A 23,468-nucleotide genomic window follows, 5' to 3' on the forward strand; every position below is an offset into this window, starting at 1 on the left:
TATAGCGCTCGTTCCGCTAAAGTTACACATTTTCCGAAAACCTACATATACTCTCCCCTACTCTACCCCCCCACACCCCCCAATATGCGCTTTCAACCCCGGGATATTCTTCACTTCCTCCCCACACCGATGACATTTCAACGGTCCCTTCAGCAACCCCTCATAGTACGCCGTATCAAACTACCGAAAAAAACAAAAAACAGGGTAATTCGAATGAGTCCCCGTGCGATGGGCAAGAATGAAAAGGGTGACGATTTGACGTACGTTGACACTCCCCTCCCTATTCAGGATGTCTCTGACCTCCTCGAAATCTTTAAAGAATGGCGTCGTGAACGAGTTCCAGTGTTTCTTATTCTTCAGATGCGGCGAGTCAAAGTCTTGGGATATCACATGCAGATGCAACTGCCTTCAGAATCGCATCCAGCAGGAACAAAATCATCAGTAAGGGGGGCTTCAAAGCCACATGTATGTGTGGAATCAAGAGAGTTTGTGTGATACCCACTTCATACTAGGAACCGCATGAAACCCAACCCTGCACTCCACATCCATCCCCCCGACCTCGCGGCTGATCCCCGCCACAATCTCGTCCGCCTTTTTCTTCAACCCGTCCAACAGCCCCACATCCCCGGGTCCCAGGTTCGATATCCCGTCGATGGGTTTCCGCGGGATTATCAGGAGGTGATGTTTCGCTTTCTACGTGGTGTGAGATGTCAGTGGTGTGATCCATGAGGGTGGGGGAGACATGAGAGTTACCGGGAATTTATCGCGCACGACCACAATCTCATCATCGTATTCCACGACGACGTCCGCGTGCTGGTCGGGGTGGAGACAGTACATCCGCAGGGCGTCGTTCCAGTGTCCCGTTGGTCGAGCCGGTCCTGGGGGTGCGGTGCTCCCGTTTCCATTCCTCGCAGCACTCATCAACGTCGCGACTAAACGTGAAAAACGTCAACATCCAAAACCAGGATGTCTAATTGACATTCTACAATCCTTTGCTGTTTACATACACGCATTCCGCGCAGTCGGAGCGGGAAGGATGGATGTACTTCGGCCAGAGATCCCACCAGCAGCCCTAAACACCGCCGCCCACGTGGCTCGGAGGGCTTTGATGGCGGTGCCGAGCTCCGTTTGGGATATACAATGTGCGCGGAGCGGGTTCATGTTGGGTGGGACTGTGTATATCACCTGCACATGGAAAAATCACAATAAATCAGTTGGGGGGGTAAAGAAACAGACGTAAAAAAGCGGAAGGGGTGAGGTGAAGCAAACGTACGTACGTGGTGGACCCCTTCCTCCGTAAACAACGGCGAGGAAGCAGGTACAGGGACGGGGTAGGCCTCACCGAGCACAGCGGGGTTCGGGTACAGTGTCCGAGCCTGCTCATGCAATGCCGGCCCGGCTCTCTCATGAATCCGTCCACTGATAGCCGTACTCGCTAATAACAAACCGCATTTTAACATCGTGCGCGGAAGCCCAACACATTTGAACGGGAACATGGGTGGACAGAGTGTGACTTACAGACTTTCCACCGCCAACTGGTCTCCAAAACCACCACTGCACAATCACACCCCGCCACACTCTTCATAGTCGCCAGATCGCCCTTGATGGCCTTGAACACCCCACCGGTGACCCCCGCAGCCGCGATGGCTTTCTCATAGGCGGCCAAGACGTGTGCGTCCGAGTCTAGTAGGGTGATGTGCAGATTGGGCGATGTTGGGGAGGTTCGGTAGGTTGAGAGTGTCTGTTTAGGTTGAGAAGACGGGCCACGTTAATGTCCAGGCTGTTGAACGCAGATGCAGAGGGGTAGATAGAACCCTGACCTCAGCGAAACATTCGGCGGCCTGTTGAAGATCGACCTGTCCCTCGGCGGTGGCGAGGGAGTGGATGGCGAGTGTTATGGGCGGGTCGGTGGGTTGCTTTGGAAGAACATTGTCTGTCGGGTCAGTAAATGTTTGTCCTGTGGGGGTGATGCGCGATGGAGGGGCACTTACATGTGCTGTTGAAGTAGTATCGTTGGCTGGGGCAGGGAAAACGACGTCGGATTCGTTTCCGTCGGTTGTTTCGTCGTCTGAGGTGGTTGGGATGGGTTTATGCGTGTGGGATGAAGTTTGGTTTCGTGTTTCGACGGTTGCTGGTTCAGGAGATGTTGTTTTGCCGTTTGAATACGAGGTGGATTGATGGTTGCTGGCTAGGTCTTGAGGTGGGGCTGGGGTGATGGGTGTAGCTGCCGGGTGCGGCAGCGGGGGGACGGGTGAGGTGTTTGCGTTGTCCGTTCTAGAGACGGATTGATTACCGATGATGACCGGATTCGACGGAGCTGGAGTATCAGGTGCCGCTGCTGCCCTGTGTGGCGGCCGATCCACAGGAGACACCGTCTTGGAACTGCTCCCAGACTGATGACTAACCCCACCACCCATCGTCCGCATCCTCGGCGGATCAACCGGTGTAGCGGGCGTTCGCGGGCTCATTGCAAACCTACCACTCGGCGTCCTTCCATTCCCACTCGTACGTTTCTGCGTACTCTGCGGCGCCGACCCCCGCCTACCACTCGCACCACCCCCATCCTGATCCTCATCCAACCACGGATGTGCAAACTCCTCAAAATGCTGTGGATTCCGTCTATAACACTTCTTCCCGTACATACATTCCCTCTTCTTTGATTTCTTTGCCTTCCCCTTATTGCCATCAGAATCGTCCTCGTCATCTTCCAAATCATCATCATCGATAAAGTCCTCCATATCATCATCATCATCCTCATCCTCATCCCCACTCCCACCCACATATTCCTCCTCCTCATCATCCTCCCCAAACTCGCTCCCAGACTCGTCCTCTTTATAACTTGCAGCGGTGCGTTTACGGGGGGGTAATCGTTTCCTCTTTGTCGGTCTCGCCACCCCCTTTGTCTCGCCACCCCCGTCCCTTCCATCCTCCGTCTCGAAATCAAGGGGACTCGGCCCCCTCTTCCTGGGCCAGATGACATAAAACCACAGCTTATCCTCCAAAAGCGAGAACGCGCTGTCGCGGTCGAGGGTGACGGTTTGGTGTTGTCCGATGGGTATGGTGTCTCCGAGAACGGTAGCGTAGGAGGTATTGGGGCCGAGTTGGGTGATGGTTAGCTTGGAGGTGAGCGGGTTGTAGTCTACGCGCACTGCGGGGGGGAGATGTATCGTATCGGTGAGATGTTCAGGGGAGAGTTACCCATGAGAAAGGCGCTTACCTTGCTCTCGACTGAATTCATGAATTATTTATACATGATGGATGAGGAACGAAGCGAAGCGAAAGTTGGTTGGTTGGTTGGATGGGCGATGGATGATTGAACGATACCCTGCTCGCTCCGCTCGCGAGGAGGAGGCTGGGCGGGCGGTGGGGGCAGGAACATAGCTCGCTGGCGCTCGCTAAGAGCCGTGGTTAGGGGAACCAATGCGCCTTTGGCGCAATGTGGCTCGCTCCGCTGGCTCCAGTACAAGACCCATGCTCGCTTCGCTCGCGATCCCCTCCCTTCGCTCGCGAATCCTCAAACCTTCCTCGCCGGCGCTCGGCTCCCAGTGCCTCCTCCTGGACGACAAGATGACCCCGACCATACCATACCTCGCGCGTTTCTGTGTTATCCCCCACATGTTCCTCCCGATGATGATCGACTCCGTGCCGTCGGGAGCCACTTGCAGGTCATGCTCTTGGTCGGGGACTCCCCCGCGTAGTTTTATTTGCCCCATGCTGTTTTGTGTTGTCTTCTGATGGATGGGTGAGCTGGGGGGGTTGAGTGACGAATGGCCAAAGTGATGGAGTGACGGGGTGTGGCGCAGGAGTCCATTAATCAACTGATGAGCGGAACAACGACTGAATTTGAAGATGGTGGTCCCTCCTCTCCTCTCCCCCCCTCCGGTTGACAACTGGATGGATGTATTGCAAAAATGTAGAAAATACAACTACTACGTATGTATGGTGAAGAATGCATGAACTCACTCCCCAGGCACCCCCCCCCCCACCCAAAAAAAAAACCTTCAAATTCATTCCATCTCCCCCCAAAAAATAATCTCAATTGGATGGATCAAGTGCTTGGAGGGCGCGAAAGATCGGACAAAAGATCTGTCTGACGCTCGCTGAGACTCGCTATAGCGCTCGTGGCCACCTCCCTTCGCTCGCCCGCAGATACCGCCCTCGTTCGCTACGCTCTAAGCTCACGCTCGTTCGCTCGCTCGCAGCTCCCCTCTCGCGCTCGTACGTAATTAATCCAGCCTAATCTCATCCACCACCGTCTCACTCTTCTGCCTCCACTCCCTCAACGTACTCGGGCTCACACTCGGGTACCCCCCTCCATATGCACCAGCACGTCCATACAAGAACGACGGCCTCCCGGAACTACTCGTCGCACTCGAACTTGACGTAGTCGGAGACAGGAGAACCTCCTCGTCGAAGCTGAAGCCCCTATCGCTGCCTAGTTGCGTGAGATAGGGTAGGTTGTTACGGAGGTCGATGTGGGTTGTTGCGGGGCGGGCGGTTATGGGGATTGGGAGGGAGGGAGCTGAGGAGGGTGTTGAGGAGGACATGTTTAGGGGGGTTGGTGATGATGTGTTGTCTTGTCTTTTATTCAAGTGCGAGGCCGTGCGAGGCCTCCGGGGGGGGAATATGAGGTGAGGCTTGCGCCAGATTTGAGCGACGGCTGCGTTTGGGGAGTAGGCGGCGGTTGATTGAAGTAGCTTCCTTCTTCTCAGACGTCGATCGACAGTGGCGTTGATTTGATCGTCGGCGGTCGCTGGTTTTAAGTGAGCGGAAGTGTGGCGCCAACGGCGGTATGTCTGTTTTCTCGGGGGGAAGTTGTCTTTTTTGCGACGGCTACGGACGCAGTTAACGAATGTCGGGCCTCCGATGGTTGACGCTACGAATGTTGCGTTGGGAATATTGGGGGGGGGGGGCGAGAAGACCAGACGGTGTGGCGAGCAGCAGTTGTTCTATTTAGGAAAAAACGGATAGTGTAGTACGTATGTGTGTGATGAAGGGTGAGTCAGACGGAACACGGACTGACGGCATCAGGCACGCCATCGCCCGCCCACTATTTGCGCTCTCTCTTATCTGGCGGAGGATGACCCGATAGGCATGACAGCACGCGTCACAACACCCCCCCCCCCGTTATCTCCCATGACGCGTGACTTAACAGTAAGACGCCTTGGCTTCCCCCAAACAACGTCCCACGCGTACCCCATGAACAACGCAGCTCCCTCTTCCAACGTTGCTTCGACAACGTCCGCAAATATCGAGTTACGCCCGGAGTGGGACTCACGACCGGTTAAGATAATTCACGGTCTCACTCCCGGTGGGTGTCCAAGGAGCTGAAAGACAGGATGAGATGGCAACTATCGTTCCGGAACGAAACTCTCTCAGCGGGACTTTGGATCGGCACTCTGCATTGGAGACCAGTAGTGGAATACCTGACCACGAAGACTAGTGGCACCCCGATGACACTCACCGTCCCCACCTCGCGGATCCAACACTGGCTGGCCAGCGTCGGTTTTGGTATTTAACACTTGGTCCAAGTAGTATTAGGTCGCACAGAGACAAAGGACAAACAGGTCATGGAGTTGGAGGATAAGCCCACGAACCGCGACGGCGAACGCGACGCCCTCATGAGGAATAGGATATTTGGAGAGTGCAGCGACTCCAAGTCCCACGCCTTCCCGCTGGATAGCGTGTCCCGCCTCGAGTATTTCGAGGACGAAGTAATCGTCGCGCTTCGTGCTAGCGCGCGAATGTAGGCGAATCCGGAGCATGAAAACAGGCCCACTAGCAGCTCAGACGGTTCCCAGGCGGTGCAGGAACAGCACATGACGGTGCACATCATGGTCCATGTTTTTATGTGTGAATCATGGTGTGCGCTGTCATGGTGCTTGGAGAAGAAGGGGGGAAGAGCGAGGAGGAGGAGGATGTTATCTCGTCATTGTGCGGAGGGGATTGGGCGGCCGATGCAATGGAGCGGAGGGTGGGATGCGAATAAAACAGCAAAAAAGAGATGGAAAACTGCAGGTGCCGAAAGCGTACTTGAAACGGTGAAATCGAAGAACTCAAGTGGCCCGGCCCATCGTGCCCAACCATGCATCAGACACTGGTGCAATCGAAGTAAGCACCATGTGGAATCTACAAGTGGGGGTTCTCCGACTCTGCTCGTTGATTGTCGAGATCATTTTTTCATCGCGGGGAATCAACAGGTATCGGATGCATACGTCGGATGCTCAACAGGTATCGGATGCACACGTCTGTCTCACGATGGGGTTGTCTCGCCAGAGACGACCATGTCCAGTTGGCGCGTACAATCAAAGAGGCAGTCAACGATAAAGTGCTTGGCGAATGAATTACCTTCGGCGCTACCCACCGCGTTCGGGATCTAAATATACGGAAAGACCATCCCACTTTCGATTATGAGGTACGCACACGATAAGGACATGTATCGTATCGCCACAACGGTCACAAGACTGTACGAACCGCCGCCCGAAGCAAAAGCTATTCCTTCGGTACACACGAGGGATGTCTGAACATGAAACTGTGATGGGGTCCGTGCAAGTGTGCCATCGCGACTACATGAAGCTCCTTTCTGGTGGGCGGAGGCGTCGCCATCGTTTTCTTAGCAAGCGTCATGAAGCGAGCGTCAAACTCTCGTAACTCCTTACGAGAATCCTCAGCCGCTCACCCTCCTCCTTAGGTGCAAACACCGTTCTCAGCGCTTTGTAGCACCCTTTCGAGAGAACTGGTCTGACTTTGTGAACTGGTCCTACTAATCGCTCATGGTGATGGAATTCTGCCTATGACTATGAAAGGAAGAATATCCGTCTACAGATTGTATTTGTATTGTAACGAAGTTAGAATGGGGTATGATGCTACGTTTCGCGCCTGCGCATGCCATAGAATCCTTCTTCCGCATCAAACGCCAGATGGTAAAGCTTCATGGCCCGAATCCCGGTATTCACTCGGCCGATTCCAGGACCCTCCACGCCAATGCGAGGCTTGATGGTTGTGTCTTTTGCGGGTTGATACGGAGCTTGGGATCCAATCGTGTATGTGATCTCACCGATATGGGCATGCCGAGGCCCGAACTTGACGTTGATGTGTGTGCCAAGGGTGATATTGCCTTCCTCGTTTAGTGGGACCGCGTAGTCAGCAGGCGCCGTCAGAATCATGGTGTTGATACCCGAGTCGATGAGCGTGGAGGTTGAATTGAGCTCAGGGAGGTCGTTCACCTTGATGACTCCCTCGAGGCGCTGCCAGTCGAGGGTAGCATCAGGGTACGACCGTCGGAGCGGTGCCCAGAGGAACCGATCGGTGTTGAGTTCTGTCAATCCGAGGGTGGCGCCGGTCTCGTCCAATATCCACCCTTTACGGAAGGGGCCGGGATGAGCGTCATCGGGCAGAACGTTGAGAAAAGTGTTCTTGTCCCATCCGAAGACCCCGGCCGGATCGCTCTTGGAGCCGAAGCCTACGCCCATCATGTAGATCCCGATCCTGTTCCGCTCTATCCAGGGCCCCTGCCGCTTGCTGTCAGGACAGTCATACCCATCTTCCTGCAGTTTCCAGCCGTGGCAGATGCATTGGCGCGCGATGGCCAGCACGGGAACTGTGCCTTTCAATTGGATCGCGGAGGTGGTATTGAAAACGATCGTCTGGTTCATCCACTTGCCGATGCTCAACCGGTCATTCGATGTGTAGAACATGTACCCTTGCTCGGTGGAGCTTTCATAGAGCTCTCGGTCGAGCCTTCGTGCAGGCAGGACAAGCGACGTCGATCCCGTGTCCACCGCGCATCTGGTGAAACGAGCTCCTTGAGCATCTGCGGGTGCGCCCGGATTGTAGAGTGTAAAGTCGACGGACGGGTTGGCCGAATCGAAGGTTTGAAGCGTCGCCCAGGGGATGGTTGCCGATGTATTGTAGGCGCCAAGTTTCGGTCCGGTTGCGATAGGGGTTGCAGGGTTTGCACACTTGGTGGAAGACGTCACGCCCGCCAGGGCAGCAACAGCGGATGCCTTGAAGACCCAATGCTTCATCTTCCGATTGATTTTCGCGGAAAACGAAGAAGTAAGAGATTTAGCCTCTGTGATGATAGGAGAGTCGCCCAGGATGCAGATTGACTCCCCCGTATTTATACCAGATTCAGGGCGGCTACGAGCCCACCATGTACATATGTACCATCGAAGCTACTCTTCGAGGCTCTTGCAGGCAGTAGACGTACTGTACGTACAAGGTGATCACAGTTCTGTAAGTACTGTCCAGTGATCAACCTTCTCCGGTGACCGGCCCTCGCTCGGGGCCCTTACGATGACTAGTGAAATACTGCACCTCATCACGGTGCAGGTGTTATTCTTTGATCCTTCCTCTGAAAATCTTTCACCTCCAAATGTCAGTCCTCGCTGCCATGTTACGAGCTTGCAGCGGTCAAAATGCTGAGGAGTTGCCCAAATTTCCAGATCTGGACGCCGCGGAGGTTGTCGACGCGAAATGTCCGCGGAGACCCCCATATATTGCCCCCAAATTACAAGAGTCGTAGGACTAATCGCTCGACGCTTATTAGCGAGCTGAGGTCTTGCCGTTGATTCGGCAGTGAATGCCTCAGGTTAGCGAATAAGCTCAAGATTTGGGTGTAACTAGGCGGACTAAACCACCCCGAATGACGGTAATCGACAGCGCGTGCCCAGGGCACTTTCGGAACGACGGAGCACAATGCACCTCGCGCTTCTTCCCGATTTTGGCCATGAAGGGCATGAAAACAGAAAACAGGTAGAAAATATGCAGCTGCATACAGCAACAGAAAGAACCTACCTATGGTAGCAGCAAGAACTTACGCAGTATAGAGTCATAACTATCTGCATGATCCCTACTCTGATGGACTTCACCGTGCGCCTTCGCTGCATCCGGGATGTACCAAATGCAAAAGCCATAATTGTGGCAGACCAGAAACCGCCACCCAGCACTGGACGTGGCAGCGGGTCATTGGTGCAATGGCTTAAGACAGTGCAATGGCTCCATGAACACGGACCGGAAGTGCAAGTGCGATGCACCTGGCAGCGGCACATGGACACCTCAGCGTCGTCAAATGGCTTAATGAGAATAGATCGGAAGCGTGCACCTTGGATGCTATGGGCATTGCCGCGAATATGACGTCTCGAGGTGGTGCAATGGCTTCACGAAAACAGATCGGAAGGGTGCATCGTCGTTCCTATGGACGAGGCGGCAATGGACTGGTCACCTTAAAGTGATCAGATTCTTGGATTGCCATAGACAGGAAGGCTGGACGACGCAAGCAATGGATGATGCAGCTCGAATGGGTTGGCTCAAACTAGTTGAATGGCTTCACACCCATCGTGAGGACTGTACGACATCGGCGATCAATTCGGCCGCAAACAGTGGCCATCTCGAAGTGTCGAAATGCTTGCATTTCAATGCCAATGGTCCTGACTACCTTTCCACAAGACCGGATGTCTCGATGAGAAGTTGGAGCTGGGTGAGGATAACCATGATTGACGTGATGACTCCAAATGTCGTTTTATAGCATGTTGATACATAGAACAGGTCCAGTGAACATCCCTTGATGAGAAGAAAGTCACGGTTGCCTGGAGGGAGGGAGTTTTCGACCAGGTTTTGTTGTGGAAGAATGGGAAGATGATTCCCCACATCCTCCTTTGCGAGCCAGCGTCTGTCATCATCACTTCCGTTGAATACTCATCCCCAACCCCGATCCGATATAAATTTATAAGAACTTGCATCTCAAACCTCTCTTCATACCCACCGTCTCATACAAATTTCTCTCCGTAGCCAATCCTCCTTAAAAACAGCCTACCCTATCCTGCACTCGCTACACACAACCCCAATATCCCACCCAACCATGGTATATTCCCTCCTTTTCCACGCTCCTGCAAAACCGGAAACGCGTCTCCTTCAAGACCCAGCGACCAACTCATTCCTCAACATCTCCAAAAACCCGACATCCGCAATCTCGGCGGCCTCATCCTCCTTCCCCCCCTCCGCACCCTCCGCAGTATCACTATCCGTCTCCTTCCCTTTGCCCTTCCCACCCTCCCCGTCAAAAACCACATGTGGCTGCTGATGTTGTTGTTCACCCTCCTGGACCCGCTCATCCAGCTTCAACTTCGTCTGCGCGTTCTTGAGGATATGCTGCTCGATGCTGTTGTCGAGGACGAGCTTGTAGACGGTCACGTCGCGCGTTTGGCCGACGCGGTGGGCGCGGTCTTCGGCTTGCGCGTCGTTGTGTGGGTTGAAGTCCTGCCCAAAAGAAAGTGGGTGAGTCATCGGGGACTCGAAGGGGGGAAAAGCGAGGTTGAGGACAAATATCCTTTTCCGCCACTTACCATGTCGTAGATAATAACGACGTTAGCGCTGGTGAGGTTGATCCCGAAGCCTCCGGCTTTGGTCGAAAGCAAAAAGACCGTAATGTCCGGGTTCTCGTTGAACTCGTCTATCCTCGTTTGTCTATCGCATCAAAAGAAATATGAGCATTCCATCCTGCCCCCAATCCCCTTTGCCCCCTCCAAACAAACTCATCTCAAAGACCACCTACCGCTCCACAATATTCGTCCGCCCATCCATCCTCACATACCGCACCCCCATCGTCCCCAACACAGCCTCCAGCACATCAAGCATCATCACAAACTGCGAAAAAACCAGGATCCGATCCCCCCGATCCCTCATCACCAGCAGATTCCTCTTCAACCACTCCACCTTCCCCGCATCCATCCAACTCTCCTCCGCCAAACAATGCTTCTTCATCCCCTTGAATCTCCCACAGAGGTTGTGGAGCTCGAAATCGGACATGACGGTCATGTCCTCGTAGATGTACTCGCGGCTGGCGTCGATGTATTCGTCTTCGCGCATGATTTCGCGGGCGAGGGTGCGGAGGTGGGTGTTGGTGTAGAGGGTGCGGAATAGGAGGGGGTGGTCGGCGGCTTTGCGGAGTTGCATGAGGACGTTGGAGAGTTGGCGTTGGCCGAAGGCGGGGGTTTGGCGTTGTAATGCTCCTGCAGCAGCGCCTTTTTTGCTTTTCGCGGGTTTGGTTTTACCCTTGGGTTTTGTAGGTGGGGCTGGTGAGCTCTCGGCTTGCTTCTCAGCAGCAGCGGCGGCGGCAGCCTCCTCAGCCTGCGCCAACAGCGATTTCCTGCTCTCAGCAATGATCCCTTCATAAAGCATCTTCTGCGTCTCTGTCGGCGTACACAGCTCAATCTTGACCGTCTTGGCGGGCAACTCCTTCAACACCTGCCGTTTCTTCCTTCTCAACACAAACGGTGCCATGATCTTCTTGGCACGCTCAATCCGCTGTCTGCTCAAAAACCCATTCTCCCCCGAATTCTTCACGTTGAAGATCTTGCCAAACGCGTCCACATTCGCAAACAACCGGGGCATGATGAACGTCAACAGGGCCAGCAACTCCATGAGGTTGTTCTGCAACGGCGTGCCGGTCAGCAACAACCTGAAGGGAGTCTTGAACGACATGAGGTGCTTGTACCGTGCGGACTCCATGTTCTTAACCATATGCCCTTCGTCGAGGATCAGGGACGTGCAGTTGAGCCGACGGAGGAAGGCGCGGTCCGGCTTCTGGCCGGTCGCGAGGGTATACGTCGTGACGAACACGTCGATCCCGTCCACTTCGTCCATGTACTGTTCCTGCAACCCATATCGCTCGTTCTGACTCCCATGGTAAGGTCTAACAACCAAATTAGGGCACCACCTCGCGAATTCCCGGAGCCAGTTCTCGAGAGTAGATGTGGGGACGACGATGAGGTGGCGGGTTTGGTGGCCGTGTTGCTTGAGGAGGGCGAGGAAGGAGATGACTTGGGCGGTCTTTCCGAGGCCCATTTCGTCGGCGAGGATGCCGCCAAGGCCTTTGCCGTGCAGCATGTAGAGCCAGGAGACGCCGACGAGTTGGTAAGATTTGAGGGTTAGGGCCGGGTTGATTAGGGCTGGTTGGCTTTTGAGACATTTCCAGCGGGCGGGTTTGGGCGGGTTGGTTGATGCTAATGACGATTGCTGCGGACGTGTGGTCACATCGGAATCGGAATCCGAGTCGGCGGTGGCGTCTATATGCGTCAAGCTGATCTCCGGCGCATCACCATCTTCATCTACCTTCTCGCCCACCGGCGCATCCGGCGGTGCATGCGTCCACTCCCTCAGGATACTCATAACCTCATCCCCATAGCGCTCGCACTTTTCAATCAACGCGTCAACCTCGTTGTAGCCCTCCTGGATCTCCTGATACTTCTCGGGCAGTTTCGCCAGGGGCCGGTTCCCTTTGTGACCCGTCAGCGATTCTTCGAGGTGGCCCATGCTGCGGAAGGGCCGCAGACCGACGATGAAGTCCGCTTGGGCGGCGGTGCAGACCGTCATAGCTTCCGTCATTTGCTGCGGGGTGGCCGTGTTGAAAAAGTCTACTGTCTTCCTGTCCAGCGCCGTTTCGCCATAACTTGTAGTGGGCCCATCATCGACATCTGTTTCGTCCCCAGAGTCCTCTTGAAATCGGGCCGGTTTGGGTGGAGCGGGCTTGACGGACACGACTTGCACATCAGGCGTGGCTTCTTTCGAGGACGTGTCCTTTTTCCGCACCAACCGCCGTCGCTTGGGCTCGGCGCTGCTTGCCCGGCTAGCGATCGGGTCGTCATCACCTCCCGTCGCCATGGCCAGGGCCCGATCCACATCGAAGTCGGCACTTTCGAGGACCGATCGCAGAACTTGCACATCAGCGTTCGGCAGTGCTTCCTTTAGCTTGGCGACATTTGCGGCAACCGAATCGGCTTCTGCAGTTTTCAGGGCAATGGGTTTCACAGGAGAAATAGCATCCAACGCCGACAGATCATCCGTCCAAGGCGACCAATATGCCCGTTCATTAGTCGCTTTCAACTTCTCATGCTGGGATTTGAGTCCATTCGCCGGCGCCTTTCTATGTACCGCAATCGGAAACCCGTCCGTAGCTTTCAGTCGCGGTGTGGCGTTGGCCATTCTCGCTGGGGCAGGGGGGTGATATCGGTAAGGGTTGACCAGGTCGGCAAAGTCGGTGGCCTTTGGTTCGTCTGTATCGGCGACGTCTATTGGTTTTACTTTACGGTCACCGTAGCGCGCTTTGGTGGATGGGTTTAGAACAGGTGTGGGTGGAAGCGTCTTCCAGGTTTGTCCGCGACCATTCGCTGCAGTGTGTGCAGCGCCGGCGGTCGAAGCCCCAGCACCAGACACACGAGTCCCCGAAGTGGAAGACTCCCCGACCTGGGTCCCATTCCCGACATTTGCAGACCCTGTTCCGGCGGCAGCCGTTGCACCATTCACCAATCGCCTCTTTTTATTCGCTTGACTCGGCGACCCTCCCGGCGTGACGTCGTCACCCGAGTCGACGGAGATCGGCAGTGTGTCTTTCGCCGCCGTTTGTTTCTTGACGGCTGCTGTGTTGTCATCGTAGTCGATGCCGTTGTCGTCTTCGCTTTCCTCGAACCGTCTGCGTCTTCCAGCCATCATATGTATATCGCAGAAGGGATGGGTTTAATTGGGAACGAACGGCGCTGCGAAGGGCCTTGAGCGGAGGGCAAATCGAGTTCGGACTACAGGACCGCCTTGAAACCAACTGCCACTAAAACGTCGGCGACCGCTTGCCTCCTCGCTGCGTGGCCGTATGCTAGCGCTGCCTGGGTGCAAGCAAATAGTCTGCAGTCTACTAGGGGCCCGTGGAATGCTGTTTGTGGGGGCTTCCTCAGTCGGGGGGGGGGGGGGGGGGGGGGGTTTGCGAAAATCCTTCTGTTTGTCCGACTGTCGGACTAGTTAGTGGTCCGCCGATGCAGCCGGACATGATTTCCATTTCGCAACGCGCTGCCCGTCTCTCGCGCCCGTGGTTTGCATGCAGTAGGACCATCCAGGCGATAGATTCACTCGCTTCTATCGTTATGTAGCCGCGCTGATGAGAAGCTGGATGAAGGGCTGGAGAAGTGCAGTCCACTATAAGATCATCCGCCAGATGTGAGGGGTGGATTGTCAACATTAGGCGCTACCTTCATCGTATGGCTTTCACGAAGGAAGGGGCCAACCAACCGGGCGATCCAATGTTGAATGGACAGCCCAGTTGGATCTCGCAAGTGTTGACGTCGAATGAACCCTTGGGTCGAGGCGTAATGAATGAAGGAGAGCGCAGCCATGAATTCTATAACCTTCGCTGAGTACTAGTAAGTAGCAGTTACCGTTCGCGTCGCCCATCGTGACTGCATCCACAACAACCCATGAGGGGACGGACAGACAGAATTATATGGACCCTTGCTTTCCGTGCTCGTTTTCTTCCTCCTTCTTCTTGACCACTCTCAACTCACAATACCCCCACCCCCACGAACCTACGTATCTATCTTTTCGTTTCGCTGCCACCATAGAGGCCTTACGCCCCATCCTCCAACATACACTATACGGCGTACACGGCGAGGCTGTGGTGAACATATCCGGTGACCTCGTGACCTATCGACAAAAAATAACCCTTTTTCCCACGCAGCCCGCGAAGAGGGTCATCCGACAAGATCCTCCTCGACTGTCATCATTTACCCACACTCAGGACTTTTCGTGGTCGACGGACTGCACCCTCCCCCACCCTGCCTCCAGCCGGCATTCGATTCAAAAGCGTTGCCAACCAATCACGCGCTTTTTCCCGCCGAGCGTTTACTAGGAGGATAGGGAGGCCGGGATTTGTAGATCAGAGCGGACAGGAGCGGGGAAAAACATTGCATACAGGCGGGATACGTCGGGGACCTCTCGTCGGCAACGTTCGCGAATCTGTAGCGGCCCATTCCGCTTTTCGCCCGATTCTCACCCCTGCATCACGTATGGGTCACTAAGTTGACCCCACCCACGACTCATCCCGACTCCGGGCCAAATAAAAAATCACACGTCAGCAAACTCTTCGCATCCCACCAACGCTCTCTGTCTCACTACACCAACACCTCTCGCCAAAATGTCCCAATCCAACCGCCCCAAAACAACCATCCACGTAACCAACATCACAAAGGACAAAGCAGCCCTCAAATCCCTCTTCCAAAACATGGACGGGTTCCGCCGTATATCATTCCACCAGGATTACTGCTTTGTCTGCTTTGATAACCTCCACTACGCGACCGACGCGATCGATCATGTCCATGGACGGACGGACATGCTGGCGGCTTACGCGAAACATGGCGTGGCATGTGCGAATACTCCGACGATTGCGGTGATGCCCAACCCGATTCTTTATGTTAGCTTGTTTTCGTATTTCACGGAGGTCGAGCTGACGAGGATCTTCAAGTCTTATGAGGGGTTTGATAGGTGGGTAAGGGCGCGAACGAAGTGAGCCACCGCGCGCAGCGAGGGTGGGCGAGCGGAGGGATCCCTGGTTTGCGATGGGAGCGCGAAGCGGCGATTGGAGCGAGTTTACTGTAATACCGAGCGTCAGCGAGGACGAACGCAGTGAGTGCGGGCGAAGCGAGCCACATTGTGGCAAAGGCGCAATACTCCCGCCACGGCTCTTAGCGAGTCTCAGCGAGCGAAGCGAGCAACGCATTGCGGCAAAGGCGCAATACTCCCCTCACCCACTCAGCCCAACTTCATGGTCGCGAGCGGGGTATCATTCAACCAGCCATCGACATCATCCGTCAGGCACCTCGCTCAACCATCCTTATTTTATTATAGCTGCCGATTTTTCCCGAATCATGCACTTGTCCGGTTCAAAGATGTAGGATCAGCAAAGCATGCCCTCGAAGACTTAAATTCGACAACAAACCTGTTTGCAAACTACTCCACAAAAGGCGCAAAGCAGACAGGAGGTAAATCATCGCGGCGAGGTACTGGATCCGCAGCAGCAGCAGGAGGCAGCGGACAAGGCAACGGAGGAGGTGGTCCCGGCTCCCATTCCGGTTCCAATGGGGACGACGACAGACAGGCGATCGACGCAAATAACTCTTCCGAGAACATTGGTTTTGCGCAAGCCAACAACCCGAAACGGACGATCCACGTCACCAACATCGAAAAGGACAAAGCGTCGGTTCTGCAGCTTTTTTCGAAGTACGAGGGGTTCCGCCGCGTCGCTTTCTATGCAGATTATTGCTTCGTGTGTTTCACTGATACCCGCGCCGCCGCTAAAGCCATCGAGGAGATCCTGTTCAAAACTAAGATGAAGGCAAATTTTGCTAAAGGTGAATTTCCATTCTCTCCCGTTCTCAATCTGCTTCCCTTCCATAGTTATACGGGCTGACCCCAACCTTGCGTCTTTTGTTTTCCCACAAAGCTGATTTCATCCCGCACCTCATACCCCCCTCCGCCATCGGTCAACCCAACCACATCATCCGCGTCTCGGACTACCCCTCCAGCACCAGCGACCACGAGCTCGTCCGCTTCTTTGAGCAGTACGACGGCTTCACTGACATACAGTTCTACCATGCCTCCTGTCTCGTATACTATAAAGACCAGGCGGGCGCACGCCGTGCGTTGGAGGCGATCAACGGTACGACTAATTTCACGGCGATATATTCGAAGAAGGGCGTTCAGGCCCGAGGGAAGACTGCGGGGGCTAATGGGGTGCTTAAGTCTGCGAGGAATGGATTGCCGGCGTCGTCATCATCGTCGCAAATTGTCACTGGCTCGATACGCGTCGCTGAGGCGAGACACGCACCGGCCTCTGTCTCGCTCACCGGGAAGTCACAGGCACCGCAACCGCGAAAGCAAACACCTCTGGCTACCGATGAGGACGGGGGGTATGCCGTACCCCCGCGGCTAAGTCCCGCGTCCGAGCTTGATGCCGAGGAAAGTGAGGAGGATGATGACGAGGTGCCGGAACAGGCTGCGGCGTCGCCTGTTGTGGCAGCTGCTGCGGAGGCGGCGGACGTTAATAAGCTTATGCTGGCACGGGGGCAGGGCGGGGAGGATGTTGTGCCGTCTTCCGACCCCCTCGACAACGAATCGGTTGATAAGGAGACGTTCGTTGATCCCGACTCGGGGCATGACGCCCATCAGCCGCTTGATTCGCAAGTCCCACAGGATTTGGACTTTGCTTCTCTGCGCCAACAGCACGATATGGCCTTGATGGCGCAAGACCCACTATTCTCGTCGCGATCGGTGACGGGCGCCAACACCAACCATCTCGTACTCGGCCGCCACCCCATGAGCAACGGGCCGGCACTTGACATATCTCGGGACAGTCTCGACAGCGCCGCGATGCTCGGCGCGGAGAACATCAAACTCGAGTCTATTGATACACCGATTCCCGCGCCAGACAAACGCAGCAACAACGCCTCCGTCCCATTCGGCAGCACCACCAGCATCGCAGACTCCACCGCCCTCCCCTTCCCATCCCCCATCCGCCTCGACCTCGCCCCCCGCCCCTACGCCCCCCAACACGCCTACATGCCCGATTTCCCCCCTGGCCCGGCGCCGCACCACCACATGATCATCGACACTCGGCAACACCATATGGTCGTGCTCGAAAAAAACGAGATTGAGAAACAGCTCATGGCGGCTAAGGGTTGTATTGATGATTTGTTCCAGGAGTATGTGCGGTTGGAGAGGGAGAATCGGTTTTTGAGGGATGGGGCGGGATATACCTCTTCTCAGGAGCAGCAGCAGGCGTATCTCGGTAACGGCAGTCAGCGACTCTTACCGAGACGGATACCACATCATCATGTGCCACATGACGGGATCAACAACAGCATCCCGTTCCCGCGCAGCAGCACCAGCGGTGAACCCGCGCAGGACCCGTTGTCGTCACGGGTCGAGTTTCATCAGCAGAGACTGTTGGTACCACAACACCAACAGCTACAGCCGCAGCAACAGCAGCAACAGCAACAGCAACAGCAATCGAGTGAATTTGACAACACGGCTTTACACAGTTTTGGAACGCACGGGTTTGACAGCAACGCGGAGACGGTGTCGCTCAAGGCGTTAGCGATGCATGCCGCGGATACGGCGAAGAGTGCGGGCCGGGGGTCGCCGCCGCAGGAGGACACGATTGCGGGGTCACTGAGGGCGAGTATCGCCACTTTGTCGGCACCGGCGGGCGGGAATGGGATCCATGGGATCCCAGCATCGACGCCAATGGACTCGCACGCCTCGCAATGGCGGTATCATCCGCAGATGTATGCCATTACCAATGCCGTGTCCATCGGCACCAGCAGCAGCAGCGCAACAACAGCAACAACGACCCTTCCACCCGCCACCACCACGACCGAGGACAGCAGCCTCCCCCCATCAACAGCACCTCAACAACAAGAACAACAAGATATCTACACAGAAAACGAACGCCTGAAACGCGAGCTTGCACACGTGCGTGAGCTGCTTAAACGACGGAACGTGGAGTATATGAGGTTGGATGCGGTGCATAAGAGTTGTGGGGTGCTGCAAGGGTTGTTGGCTATGTGTGAGTAGGGGATGAGGGGATGGGGAACGGGGGAGAGCAGTAGGGTAGTTGATAGGGCGATGAGCCGCGTCGAGGAGGCTCTGTAAATATGGCCGTGTCCTTGTTTTCGTGCGAGGGACGGAGTACCGGATGGACCCACACACCTACCGACAACCCTGGGCTACGTAGATATCCCTTATTTAGCCTGTCTCAAACCCGCTGTTGCCATACGTCACCTCCCACACATTAGCGTGTTCCTCTGTGGCTCCTCTGATTCTCTGCTCTCATCCGCGTGATCTCTATGCGGGTAAACAATATTCCCTCTCTGCATCTCCCTGTGTCATCGTGGCATTATCTTCTATGCTTATGTACTGTATCTATGCTGATCCCACCAGTAATATAGTTGACCGAACATAGCGCACACACGGAGTGAACAGCGGCGGGGTTGATTTGGGGGCCTGTTGATCTTGAGAATATGAAACCTCCCCAGCTGCCTCTTGCCAACGTTGAACAACGTGGACAATGGACTCTGTCAAGCGTCCCAACGTATGAGTCTTGATGTGACCTCAACTTTAGGTGGACGATGCCATGCCAGTGATATGTTTGCTGACCGTCTCGACAGGGTGGAGTGACACGATTGAACCGACCAAGCTTAACCATCGCTGGACCGCGATATGCCATGTTCATCAATAGAGGTGAACACTCGGCGTCTCCTAGATGCCAAGATGGGGCGGATTTCGGACGACGCGAAACAGGCGCGGGCGCGCGTAATTAACCTGTCCGATCGGGCGTCCGGATCCGAAAGTCCGATATGCCGGATGAGCGGGAGAAAAAGGGCTTGGGACAAACTAATTGCCCGATGCGCTCCCTCCCTTGCGGCCCATTGCTACGTACGTAAGATGTGGGTGGCATCGCCCATGGGTATGCTGAACAATAGGACTTTTTGAAGCCCCGGATTGTGGATGTGGAATCGAAGCCTTGGGTGTAGACCAAAGCGGACGAGGTTGGGGAAGCCCCCCCGAGGTTTGAGGCTGGCAGCGGAACGTGTCTGGAGAGAGTTCAATGCAGCAAGCTCTCGGGAATCTACGAGAATCTAAGGCTACCGCTCATAGACAGCGCTCAAATGTACTGTATGTAGAGAATGACGCGGGCTGCGCAACACCCATCCCTGGAAAGGGCGTTGTTTGCTTAGCTTCCTTGCAAGGGGCGCGTGACTTTCTCTCCCCAGACGGCGGATCCTGTGGATGCATGGGGAAAGTCAGCGGCCCCGCCCTCACGCGTATGTATGGGTCCTGGATCCGCCCCTGTCAATTTGTCTTCACTCGCTGCGGTGCCCCTTTTTCTCGCCCAGCTCACAGCGACAGACCGTGATGAGCAGCAAGAGGTGGCGGCCGGCAGAGCTTGGCAGAGCATGCTAAATGTCCGCAAAAGGTATTGGAGGTGAGCGAAAGACTGGAGTCGCCCTACTCCTCAGTTGCAATCCTGCATCGGCCGGCATCTTGCACAAAACGCCACGATATTCCCACGCCTGTCCCAGAGTAACGTACGCACTTGGGAGCGCAGAGTGCATTTCACAAGAACCACGGCTTTGCATAGACCGTTACGGACAGCTGAACCGCAGCGCCCAAGCGTACATTACGGAACGTGATCTCGTTTCGCAATTTCGAGACGCGCGGCCCGCTGAAATGGCGACCGGCACTTTCGGTCAGGTGTCCTCAACGAGAAACGTAACGCCGACAGCGACGACGATGGTGCAGCGTGGGCGGTCGCGATGCCCTCAGCTGAACCGGAAACTACTTTCACGACGGAGACGCCATCTTCGCTGGATGTTCATGATCGTGATGACCTTCGGGTTTTGTGGCACTGTCTGCAACACGCCGAAGCTAGTCTCCGCAGCGCCTATAAGTTTGCGACGGACCGGAGCGAACTTATCTGAGCGGGCACCGGCGTTTGGCCCCCAGGAGACGGGGCCGGTGGCGGGAGAGAATGGGGTCGTGAATGGCGGAATCGATATTGTCAAGTTGAAGGTCTCAAGTCGCCAACAGAACGATGGAGTCGGGGCGGTGGCACCGGTCGGGACGACGAGTGTAATTGAGGTTGCGCAGCCGACGGTTTGGCTGGTGGCGGCGCCTTCAGCTACTCCTGGAGCTGTGAACAAGGTGCAGGGCAATGGGCATGGAGATGATATCGATGCGTCGGGGGGAACAAGGACGACCAACATCAACAACATTGTTGTTCTCACGGACGACCAAGCCGAGGAATTTCTCGATAACCTGCTGAACCGGCCTCACCGCACCCGTGCGCACCCGCAGAACGACCATGGGCAGCACGGCCGGACCAAGACGGCCGGGCAAGCACAAGCTACGGCCACGGCGTCGGTCAGCCCCATCAAACCCTTCTTCAACACCGACAACTCGAAACTTGATCTGCCCCTTGGCCCAGCCGTAACCACCGCCCAGCTCGGCATGCTAACCATCTCAAGACTGCAGTACGCGCTAGTCTGGCTCTTAACCTTCACGGTCTCGTCATTCGCAACCGTGGCAGGCGTGCTGGAACGCCGCATCTTTGGTGGCAGCCGCCGGTCAACCCGCAACAAGCAACAAGACAGCGCCCGAGCGGCAGCACATTTGGGCTCCACAACCACATTACCCTGCCCCAGGTCCTCCAACGGCATCGGGTCCGCCACCGCCACCAAAAGCCCCGCCGACACAATCCCCCTGCCCCGCAACTCCTCCCGCAACGTCCGCTTCGCCTCCTCATCCGATGACCCGGACACAACCTTCACCCGCCCCCCGCGCTTCCCCCACCTACAGGGCATCCTCCGCACCCTCCTCTACGCCCTCTACAAAGCCGTCGTGCGCTTCACATGGTGCGCATTGGTCGTCCTCGTCGCGACACTCAACCTCGGGCTCGTGCTGGCCGCTGTTGCCGGCGCGGCTGTTGCGGCTGGTTTGGCGGGTTATGAGCGGTTGAGGGGCCCTGGTGGGAATGGGTCGGTGGCGGGACCGGCTGCGGCGACGGGAGGTGGAGACTCGGGGAATTTGGATTGGACTTTGACGAGGGCGGGACGGTTGGCGGCGAAGGAGGGAAGGATTCCTTATTTGATTGGTGGATGATGGAACATCGGTCAACCCGCTGAACATCGGACTTGCCCCCGTGTCTGTGGAGAAACGGCCCCGCATGCAGTCGTTGAGAAATGCGTACCCCAGCGACGTAACGTTCCTGTCCTGTACATATAGTATACTCTCTTCCTTCCTCGTTCTTTCATCTCTATGCTCTCCTCGCGGCGTTAATTAATGGCGGTCATTTTAGTCAGTACACCCCCCAATCTCTGCACCGGCGTGCGAGTGTATATATTTTCTCTGTCTGTAATCCGTAACTGATTTTGCTGTGCCATATCCGTGTTCACCTCCATGTACAGTACGTAAGTTTCGCTTGCTGAACTGCCTGAATCGAGACGAGGCAGGAGTTACGAGACGCGGTCAACCGAGAATAAGCCCATCTCAGAACCGCCAATTCGAACTGTCACCCGTTCGCACTTCGACATCATATCGCCGACCGGACCAGAAAGTGGGGTCCTGGCCCGAGTCGGTGCGTGCGCCGTGATATAGGTAATGTGCGGCTACGATGGAGCGACCGGTATCGCTGGGCATTTACCCTCGTGTTTGCTTACGGTAACGCGTTCAGCTGGGACATATTGCGCTCACTAAACCGGACGCAGCATCGGTAACCCCGATATGGTGAGATTTTGTGAGCAGCCCATTCCAACGCGAAATGCACGTCCAATGCGTGCAAATGTCGCAACATCCGATCGAGGAATGCAATCAAGGGGCAGAGTTCGGGGAAATGCAAACGGGACAGCCAAGGACGATGAACTGCATATACGTACCTCGGCGTTTGATCCGAACTCGGCATTCCGAACTCCAGATACCCAGGACTGCCAAACAAATAAACAAAGACTCTTAACATATGCACTCCCTCCCTGTGGGTGTTTAGCGTTCTTCCCGTGGGACGCAGGAGCTGCAGACCTGACTGTTATAACGGCGAAGGGGGGCCTGGAGCGCCAGCGGCTCAGCGGGGAGGGCAGGGGGTGCGGGCCCGGTTGCTGCCAGCTGTGCCTCCTTGGGGTTTTTGTGCTGGTCCATCCGACAGATCCAACGCGAACGCGTGATGGGCCCTTTCGCTTCAGCAATCTCCCCTTAACTTCTCCAAGAGCTCACATGTGGTCATGTCGAAGACACCAGCGTCGTTAGCAAGGATTTTTCTCTCTTGCACGCGCTGGTCCCGGACCACGCGCAGCCGTTTGGACCGGTCATTATGCTTTGTCCGAATTCCGTGGCAATGGGATATCAGCCATGTTAAGGGGCGCAATAGGCATGGAGGCTGCATCTTGCTGGAATTCATCACATGCGTCGTACTTATGGAGGTTCCTCAAGACGCGTAAGGGTCCTGCGTAGGCAACTTGGATACGGGGTAAGCATGTCGGCTTTTTCGCCCGGATTTCGACGTAAGCAACAAACCCTAGCCCGGGGCCGGACCCTGTCATTGAGCGAGGTTGGAGAAGCAAAGGGGTCACATATGAGCCATGCCCTGGATGTGAACCTTGAGCTCCCCGCCAATCAGCGAAAGCGTAGCCATCCGCTTTCACGACGCGTTCACGCCCGTAGGCCCCATTCCCTCTTCAAGGTCTCTACGCGCCACAACACCTGTTTTCGGACGGGCAATCTCCGGCGTCTCCGCCCATCGCGTAATTTCGACACTGCAGTTTTGAAGGAATGTCCGCACTATTTTAGGTACGTGCCGCCTTTCGTCAAGGCCGTCAAAGCGCAGGTATGGACCCATGGATTTTTGACAACATACGAAGTACGGAGATCCAACTGGCTTGAGGGATTGGAACTGGAAGAATTTGTTCTGGAATGTGACGCTCGTGTATCGCTCCATACGTAATTTCGAGCGGAAAAACTGAGCTGCACGGACTGCAAGGGGGAAGGAATACGTGCTGGAAGGTCTCTCCCAGAAAGGCGCTGAAAGATTGGCGAACATGAAGTGGGCCCATCACCTGTCCCAGGGCATATCCTTACGTGTCCGAGCCCACGTGTAT

General features: G+C 55.6%; 7 protein-coding genes across 7 annotated transcripts; 3 read left to right on the top strand and 4 right to left on the bottom strand.

The window, feature by feature from the left end:
• Positions 1-16: 16 nt before the first annotated feature.
• Positions 17-1,862, bottom strand: EV422DRAFT_396239 (HIT-like domain-containing protein). Its single transcript, XM_053066899.1, has 8 exons — positions 1,821-1,862; positions 1,519-1,741; positions 1,278-1,435; positions 1,008-1,185; positions 754-932; positions 503-693; positions 265-406; positions 17-180 (listed from the first exon to the last, which is right to left on the bottom strand). The coding sequence occupies exons 2-8, from the start codon at positions 1,583-1,585 to the stop codon at positions 58-60; spliced, it is 1,038 nt and encodes a 345-aa protein (XP_052926685.1). The 5' UTR covers positions 1,586-1,741; positions 1,821-1,862; the 3' UTR covers positions 17-57.
• EV422DRAFT_523766 (uncharacterized protein) lies at positions 1,519-3,874 on the bottom strand. Its single transcript, XM_053069944.1, has 5 exons — positions 3,589-3,874; positions 3,218-3,228; positions 1,992-3,148; positions 1,821-1,933; positions 1,519-1,741 (listed from the first exon to the last, which is right to left on the bottom strand). Exons 1-4 carry the CDS (start codon positions 3,711-3,713, stop codon positions 1,895-1,897), a joined length of 1,332 nt encoding a protein of 443 aa, XP_052926686.1. The 5' UTR covers positions 3,714-3,874; the 3' UTR covers positions 1,519-1,741; positions 1,821-1,894.
• Positions 3,875-6,623: 2,749 nt separating this feature from the next.
• EV422DRAFT_396314 (uncharacterized protein) lies at positions 6,624-8,127 on the bottom strand. The gene has a single exon (XM_053066900.1). The coding sequence runs from the start codon at positions 8,025-8,027 to the stop codon at positions 6,867-6,869; it is 1,161 nt and encodes a 386-aa protein (XP_052926687.1). The 5' UTR covers positions 8,028-8,127; the 3' UTR covers positions 6,624-6,866.
• Positions 8,128-9,915: 1,788 nt separating this feature from the next.
• On the bottom strand, positions 9,916-12,663 carry EV422DRAFT_494844 (SNF2 family N-terminal domain-containing protein; the record flags this gene model as incomplete). Its single annotated transcript, XM_053067774.1, has 4 exons — positions 9,916-10,260; positions 10,347-10,467; positions 10,556-11,009; positions 11,055-12,663. The coding sequence occupies 4 exons, from the start codon at positions 12,661-12,663 to the stop codon at positions 9,916-9,918; spliced, it is 2,529 nt and encodes an 842-aa protein (XP_052926688.1).
• Positions 12,664-14,821: 2,158 nt separating this feature from the next.
• EV422DRAFT_396395 (uncharacterized protein) lies at positions 14,822-16,552 on the top strand. The gene is made up of 2 exons (XM_053066901.1): positions 14,822-15,306; positions 15,670-16,552. Exons 1-2 carry the CDS (start codon positions 14,960-14,962, stop codon positions 16,229-16,231), a joined length of 909 nt encoding a protein of 302 aa, XP_052926689.1. The 5' UTR covers positions 14,822-14,959; the 3' UTR covers positions 16,232-16,552.
• Positions 16,553-16,570: 18 nt separating this feature from the next.
• EV422DRAFT_396404 (uncharacterized protein) lies at positions 16,571-18,557 on the top strand. The gene has a single exon (XM_053066902.1). The coding sequence runs from the start codon at positions 16,873-16,875 to the stop codon at positions 18,394-18,396; it is 1,524 nt and encodes a 507-aa protein (XP_052926690.1). The 5' UTR covers positions 16,571-16,872; the 3' UTR covers positions 18,397-18,557.
• Positions 18,558-19,443: 886 nt separating this feature from the next.
• Positions 19,444-21,856, top strand: EV422DRAFT_523778 (uncharacterized protein). Its single transcript, XM_053069945.1, has one exon. It carries the CDS (start codon positions 19,786-19,788, stop codon positions 21,481-21,483), a length of 1,698 nt encoding a protein of 565 aa, XP_052926691.1. The 5' UTR covers positions 19,444-19,785; the 3' UTR covers positions 21,484-21,856.
• Positions 21,857-23,468: the final 1,612 nt, after the last annotated feature.

Source organism: Fimicolochytrium jonesii (genome assembly GCF_025526975.1).
Source record: "Fimicolochytrium jonesii strain JEL569 chromosome Unknown EV422scaffold_7, whole genome shotgun sequence".
Lineage (NCBI taxonomy): Eukaryota > Fungi > Chytridiomycota > Chytridiomycetes > Spizellomycetales > Powellomycetaceae > Fimicolochytrium > Fimicolochytrium jonesii.